General features: G+C 45.8%; 1 protein-coding gene across 1 annotated transcript; it reads right to left on the minus strand.

Annotated features, from left to right (window-relative positions):
- Nucleotides 1–1346: 1346 nt before the first annotated feature.
- On the minus strand, nt 1347–1874 carry LOC109785081 (pectinesterase inhibitor 10-like). The gene has a single exon (XM_020343686.1). It carries the CDS (start codon nt 1872–1874, stop codon nt 1347–1349), a length of 528 nt encoding a protein of 175 aa, XP_020199275.1.
- Between the last annotated feature and the right edge of the window lie 6062 nt (nt 1875–7936).

Below are 7936 nucleotides of genomic sequence, written 5' to 3' on the forward strand. Positions count from 1 at the left end.
GTCAAAAGAACTCATCAACTTCCGGCAATCATCGGTGATCACTGCTCCTGACGCCCGATACTCGGACGGATTCTGTATAGCCTGGACAATCTCCATAGAATCGCTCTCGATACTAATAGAGAGAATACCCAACCCCTCAGCAAGTCGTAAGCCTAATAGCACAGCCAACGCCTCCATCGTAGGAGCATCAAGAGCATGCTGCCTAAACTCCATCATTGCAGCAATAAAACCTCCTTTGCAGTCCCGTAGAACAGCACCACAAGAACCAGCACCTCTGTCCACTACGAAGCATCCACATTCAATTTTATACATCCCGATGCCGGCCTAGACTAACAAATATCCCTATGAGGAACTGTCTTCTTATCTGCGACTCAATTGGCAACAATCCCTCTAATTTGTAGGACAGATCGAGCTGGCGTTGCAACCTTCTCATCATGTGAAATCTGAAGTTGTTCCCACCATACGTGCCAACACGCAACAAGAACCAACTCCACAACATTTTCTCTAGGGACTTCCACTCCCGCTGGTAGTTTTGAACATAAGATCTCATCCAGAATCAGTGATCTTGACCTGTACTGTGATGCGACAGCCATCGCACAATCTCTAAGACCTAATTCTTCCCATACTTCTATAGCTCTTTGGCAAATGAAAAGCATGTATTTAAGGTCTTCTGGATCAATTTTACACACCGGGCAAATAACCGGTGTCTTTATATGTCTGTCCGCCAAGGTACAATAACAAGGCACAATGCCATGCACTGCCCTCAAATAAAAATGTGCACCTTGGGGGAGACCCTCGTCTCCCATAGTATTTTCCAAACAGGATGAGAATCACTTCTTCCTCCTCCTGTTACAATCCCCGCTCTGGTTCGGTACTCCGCCTTCCATTCTGCATAATATGCTGACCTCACTGTGAAGCATCCAGACTTACAAAATTGCCAAGCAATGAAATCCGGTTGATCTTGAGATGGAAGTGGAATTTGTAATATTCTTGAAACATCAATAGGCCAGAAATTATCTTGTATAAGCTGAACATCCCACTCACCTGGGGTAGGGTCAATTAGATTTTGTACTGTCTCCAGTAGACAATGACCCCTAGGGGTCAAAACACGCCGATCATAGGCCGAAGGTATCCAAAGATCAGACCAACTTTTTATAGAAGCCCCATTACCTGGTCTCCAATATAAGATTTACATCTTTATTTACTTAGTTGTCATGGGACTAGTTTTCTATAAACAACTTTACTTGCAAATTATTACTGCTGGTACCAGTAAAGTACCAGGCTGTCCCTAATTCGTGGAAACTACTGTAAACGACTAGGCACCGCACATTGCATCATTGCTAATTTTAGCGTGGCATGCCATTGACCAGCGCGAGGGCGACGCTCGTGCTTTGCATGGCAATCACCGTCCCGGCCACAAGCTCCTTGGCGGCGGCGCCGCCGCCCCATGGGGCAAGCTCTTCGGTGCATGTGGCCTCGTTGGCCATGGCCGCGCTGAGCCACGTCTGTGCGTTGGAGATCGCCCACCTGACCTGAGTCACGGTCGCATTGCTCCCCGCCGCGTCGAGCTTGCCGATCTCGTCCCCCGATTTCCTGGCCAGCCCGGCCGCCGATGACACCGTGCCCGCGCAGTCCCGCAGCACGTAGGCGGGTCCTCCCGGCTGGCCCATGCCGCCACGGGCAACGACCTCCTTCACGCGCGTGGAGAGGGCGCGGAGCTGGGCCGCGTTGAGGTCGACGGCGGCCCGGGCGAGCCTGACCGGGTTTGTGTGGAACACGCAGCCGTAGGGGATGAGAGTGTTGTAACAGGTCACTCGGTATAGCGTGGTGGCGCATCGCGTGCGGAGGAACGCTGCAACTGACTGCGGTGCCATGCACCGCGGCGGCGGCCACTGGTAGAAAAAGAGGCTTCCATACGTCCCCATTAGTCCCCAAAACAATCGAACCGTGACCAAAGGTGTCTTTAGTCGCGGTTTGAGAGGAGACCCGCGACCAACTATCTGGGCCCAGCGCGCTCGGTCGACAGCTGGCGGACGGGAGGGGCTTTAGTCCCGGTTGGCCTGGCCAACCGGGAGTAAAGGTCCCCGAAGGCCTTTAGTCGCGGTTGGCCAGGCCAACCGGGACTAAAGGCCCATCCAGCTGGCGGACGGGAGGGAGGGGCTTTAGTCCCGGTTGGCCTGGCCAACCGCGACTAAAGGCCCATCCCTATATATAGGACTCAGCTCACTTCACTTCACTCAGCTCACTTCACTTCACTCAGCTCACTTCACAATTTTCAGAAGGGGGTGGTGGGTTTGCTTTTGGTTCCTCCTATGCACACAAGGTGTTTGATGAAATGCCCGAGAGCCTGAAACAAACATGATATGAAGTGTCCGAGCCACACTTGAGCTTTCTCATTTATTTTTCCTCCGCGATCGCGGTTAGCAACTTGAACCTTTCATGTGTCATTGATAAAATATGCATGTGTGTAGTTCATTGTTTAATTTGTATTATTTCTAGCTAGTTAGTTTAACAAATGCATGATGGTTAATTATATACTTTACATAATAATAATGCAGATGAATCGGCAATGGATGTACGGTCCCCGAGTCTCCGGCGAGTTCACTACGGGTTTGAAAGATTTCCTCGTAGTGGCAAATGCGAACAAGCAGCAAGGTTTTATTATTTGTCCATGTGCTGTCTGTAAGAATCAGAAGGGTTACTCCTCCTCAAGAGACGTTCACATGCACCTGCTTCGGCACGGTTTCATGCCAAGCTATAATTGTTGGACCAAGCATGGAGAAAGAGGGGTTAGAATGGAAGAAGATGAAGAAGGGGATGATATCGATGACAACTATCATGATCATTTCGGTGATACTTTCATGGAGGATGATGCTGAAGGTGGGGAAGGGTTAGGTGAAGGTGAAGAAGAGGCACATGATGAGCCCGCTGATGATCTTGGTCGGACCATTGCTGATGCACGGAGACGCTGCGAAACTGACAAGGAGAGGGAGAATTTGGATCGCATGTTAGAGGATCACAAAAAGTCGTTGTATCCAGGATGCGATAATAGTCTGAAAAAGCTGGGCTGCACACTGGATTTGCTAAAATGGAAGGCACAGGAAGGTGTAGGTGACTCATCATTTGAAAATTTGCTGAAAATGTTGAAGAATATGTTTCCGAAGAATAACGAGTTGCCCGCCAGTACGTACGAAGCAAAGAAGGTTGTCTGCCCTCTAGGTTTAGAGGTTCTGAAGATACATGCATGCATTAACGACTGCATCCTCTACCGCGGTGAATACGAGAATTTGAATGAATGCCCTGTATGCACTGCATTGCGTTATAAGATCAGAGGCGATGACCCTGGTGACGATGTTGAGGGCGAGAAACCCAGGAAGAGGGTTCCCGCCAAGGTGATGTGGTATGCTCCTATAATACCACGGTTGAAACGTCTGTTCATGAACAAAAAGCATGCCAAGTCGTTGCGATGGCACAAAGAGGACCGTAAGTCCGACGGGGAGTTGAGACACCCCGCTGATGGAACACAATGGAGAAAGATCGACAGAGTGTTCAAAGATTTTGCAGCTGACGCAAGGAACATAAGATTTGGTCTAAGTACTGATGGCATGAATCCTTTTGGCGAGCAGAGCTCCAGCCATAGCACCTGGCCCGTGACTCTATGCATCTACAACCTTCCTCCTTGGTTGTGCATGAAGCGGAAGTTCATTATGATGCCAATTCTCATCCAAGGCCCTAAGCAACCCGGCAACGACATCGATGTGTACCTAAGGCCATTAGTTGAAGAACTTTTACAGTTGTGGGCCAGACCTGGTGTACGTGTCTGGGATGAACACAAAGGAGAGGAATTTGACCTACGAGCGTTGCTTTTTGTAACCATCAACGATTGGCCTGCTCTCAGTAACCTTTCGGGACAGACAAATAAGGGATACAATGCATGCACGCACTGCTTACATCAGACTGAAAGTGTACGTTTGGTTAATTGTAAGAAGAACGTGTACCTGGGTCATTGTCGATTTCTTCCCCGAAATCATAACGTAAGAAAGAAAGGCAAGCATTTCAACGGCAAGGCAGATCACCGGCCGAAGCCTGCGGAATGTACTGGTGCTGAGATATTTGATATGGTCAAGGATTTGAAAGTCATCTTTGGAAAGGGTCCTGGCGGACAATCAGTTCCGCGGGGAGTTGACGGGCACGCACCCATGTGGAAGAAGAAATCTATATTTTGGGAGCTAGAATATTGGAAAGTCCTAGATGTCCGCTCTGCAATCGACGTGATGCATGTTACGAAGAATATTTGCGTGAACCTGCTAAGCTTCTTGGGCGTGTATGGGAAGACAAATGATACAAAGGAAGCACGGCAGGACCAGCAACTTTTGAAAGACCCAGATGACCGGCATCCGGAATGGTTTCAAGGTCGTGCCAGCTACGCTCTTACCAAAGAAAAGAAGGTCATTTTTTTTGAATGCCTGAGCAGTATGAAGGTCCCGTCTGGCTTCTCGTCGAATATAAAGGGAATAATAAACATGGCGGAGAAAAAGTTCCAAAACCTGAAGTCTCACGACTGCCACGTGATTATGACGCAATTGCTTCCGATTGCTTTGAGGGGGCTCCTACCGGAAAATGTTCGAGTAGCCATTGTGAAGCTATGTGCATTCCTCAATGCAATCTCTCAGAAGGTAATCAATCCAGAAGATCTACCACGGTTACAGAACGATGTGGTCCAATGCCTTGTCAGTTTCGAGTTGGTGTTCCCACCATCCTTCTTCGATATTATGACGCACCTCCTGGTCCACCTAGTCGAAGAGATTTCCATTCTCGGTCCTGTATTTCTACACAATATGTTCCCCTTTGAGAGGTTCATGGGAGTATTAAAGAAATATGTTCGTAACCGTGCTAGGCCAGAAGGAAGCATCGTCAAGGGCTATGGAAATGAGGAGGTAATTGAGTTCTGTATTGACTATGTTCCTGACCTTAAGCCGATTGGTATTCCTCAATCGCGGCACGAGGGGAGACTAAGTGGAAAAGGCAAGATCGGAAGGGAATCCACTATATGTATGGACGGTCATTCTATGACTGAAGGACACCACACAGTTCTGCAAAATTCCAGCTTGGTGGCTCCGTACTTCGAGCAACACAAGAATATTTTACGCTCGGACAACCCGGGGAAGCCTGAATCCTGGATTAGAAAGGCCCACATGGAGACTTTTGGCAGTTGGTTGCGAAAACATTTAATGAATGACAATGATGTTGGAGATCAGCTGTACATGTTGGCCAAGAAACCATCTTCGACTATAACGACTTTCCAAGGGTACGAGATAAATGGGAATACATTTTACACCATCGCCCAAGATAAAAAGAGCACCAACCAAAACAGTGGTGTCCGCTTTGATGCAGCAACCGAGAATGGGCAAAAGGTCACATATTATGGTTACATAGAGGAGATATGGGAACTTGACTATGGACCCTCCTTTAAGGTCCCTTTGTTCCGGTGCAAATGGTTCAAGCTAACAGGAGGTGGGGTAAAGGTGGACGAGCAATACAGAATGACAATGGTGGATTTCAACAATCTTGGTTACCTTGACGAACCATTCGTCCTTGCCAAAGATGTCGCTCAGGTTTTTTATTTGAAGGACATGAGTAGCAAACCGAGGAAACGGAAAGATAAGAAAACGATCAGTACATCATGCGATGATCCAAAGCGCCACATTGTTCTTTCAGGGAAAAGAAACATCGTGGGAGTGGAGGACAAGACAGACATGTCAGAAGATTATAATATGTTTGGTGAAATTCCGCTCTTCAAAGTGAACACTGACCCAAGCATTAAGTTAAATGATGAGGATGCTCCATGGATACGGCACAATCGTAAGCAAGCAGGGACACAAGGGAAGAATTGATGTGTAATAATTTATTGTACCAACCTTTGTATTTGGTCGATGAACTGAATGATGTATCAAACCTTTTGTCAAACCTTTAAGGGATTTTAAAATGAATTAGTTTTATTTTTCTGATTTTTTGATATATAATTGTATTTTTAAGATTTTAAAATGAATTAGTTTCATTTTTCTGATTTTAAAAGGAAAAAGGAAGAAGAAGAAAGAAGGAAAAAGGAAGAAAAAACAGAAGAAAAAAACAGAAGAAAAAACGAAAAACAGAAGAAAAAACAAACAGAAGAAAAACATAAGAAAAAAACAGAAGAAAAAACAAACAGAAGAAAAAAACAGAAGAAAAAACAGAAGAATAAAGGAAAAAGGAAAAAAGGAAGAAAAAAAAGAAGAAAAACAAGAAAAAGGAAGAAACAAACAGAAGAAAAAACAGAAGAAAAAAGGAAGAAAAAAAAGAAGAAAAACAAGAATAAAATAAACAGAAGAAAAACAAAATAATATAAACTTTAATAAAATATATAAGTACAAACAAAATAAAATAAATTTTAATAACATAAATAAATAAGTAATTAGAAACTTTAATAGCAAAAATAATTATCATAAAGTAAAATAAATAAGTAATTAGAAACAAAATAAATAAAGCAAAAAAGAAAACAAAAAACAGGCAAAAAATAAAAAATATGCCACCTACTGGGCCACCACGGCCTGAATACGACTAGAAACCCATTAATGGGCCAGGATTCAGGCCCGCAGAAGGCCCAGTAGGCCCACAGGCACATAGTGACAGAATAGGCCCGTAAGCCTGCATTTGAGAGGAGCTCGAAGTGGTGAGCGCAGCAGCGCTTATAAACCACTGTCGAAGCCTCTCGGCTAGCGAGGTGGGACTAAACATCCCACCGCACCGCGCCAGTTCCAGCACAGACCTTTAGTCCCGGTTGGGGAGGCGGACCGCGACTAAAGGGTACCCTTTAGTCGCGGTTGTTGTCCCCAACCGCGACTAAAGGGTCTTTCTGCGCGGGAACGAAAGCGGCGCCAAAACCCTTTAGTCCCGGTTGGGGAGGCGGACCGCGACTAAAGGGTACCCTTTAGTCGCGGTCCTCCTCCCCAACCGCGACTAAAGGTGCGTCTATAAATACTGCACTTAGCAGTTTCGCCATTTCCCATTCTCCTCTCTCTCGACGCCCAAGCGCTGCCCCGACGCCGAAGCCCTGCCCCGACGCCGACGCCGAAGCCCTGCCCCGACGCTGACGCCGACGCCGAAGCCCTGCGCGCCGCCGCTTCCGTCCCCAGTGAGCGCCGCCTCCGCCCGTGCCCTTCCCTTGCCCGCCGCCCGTGCCCTGCCCTTGCCCGCCGGCCGCCGCCCGCCGCCCGACGCCCTGCCGCCCGCCGCCCGCTGGCCCTGCCTGCCGTCCTCCGCGCGCCGGCAGAAGAAGAAGAAGGAAGAAGAAAAAGGAAGAAGAAAAAAAGAAAGAAGAAAAACAAAGGAGGAAGAAAAAAAAAAGGAAGAAGAAAAACAAAGGAAGAAGAAAAAAAGAAAGAAGAAAAAAAAAGGAAGAAGAAAAAAAGAAAGAAGAAAGAAAGAAGAAAAAGGAAGAAGAAAAAAAGGAAGAAGAAAAAAAGAAAGAAGAAAGAAAGAAGAAAGAAAAAGGAAGAAGAAAAAACAAGAAAGAAAAAGGAAGAAGAAAAACAAAGGAAGAAGAAAAACAAAGGAAGAAGAAAAAAAGAAAGAAGAAAAAGGAAGAAGAAAAAAAGAAAGAAGAAAGAAAAAGGAAGAAGAAAAAACAAGAAAGAAAAAGGAAGAAGAAAAAAATGAAAACCAAATGAAAACCAAAAGAAAGAAGAAAGAAAAAGGAAGAAGAAAAAAAGAAGAAGAAAGGAAGAAGAAAGGAAGAAGAAGAAAGAAAGAAAAAAGAAAAAGGAAGAAGAAGAAAGGAAGAAGAAGAAAGAAAGAAGAAGAAAAAAATGAAAACCAAATGAAAACCAAATGAAAACCAAAAGAAAGAAGAAAGAAAAAGGAAGAAGAAAAAAAGAAGAAGAAAGGAAGAAGAAAGGAA

This window comes from Aegilops tauschii, chromosome 3 (genome assembly GCF_002575655.3).
Source record: "Aegilops tauschii subsp. strangulata cultivar AL8/78 chromosome 3, Aet v6.0, whole genome shotgun sequence".
NCBI classification, from domain to species: Eukaryota; Viridiplantae; Streptophyta; class Magnoliopsida; order Poales; family Poaceae; genus Aegilops; species Aegilops tauschii.

What these genes read in the sequence shown, in the direction of transcription:
- LOC109785081 (XM_020343686.1), bottom strand. Translation starts at nt 1,874, where the DNA reads ATGGCACCGCAGTCAGTTGCAGCGTTCCTCCGCACGCGATGCGCCACC.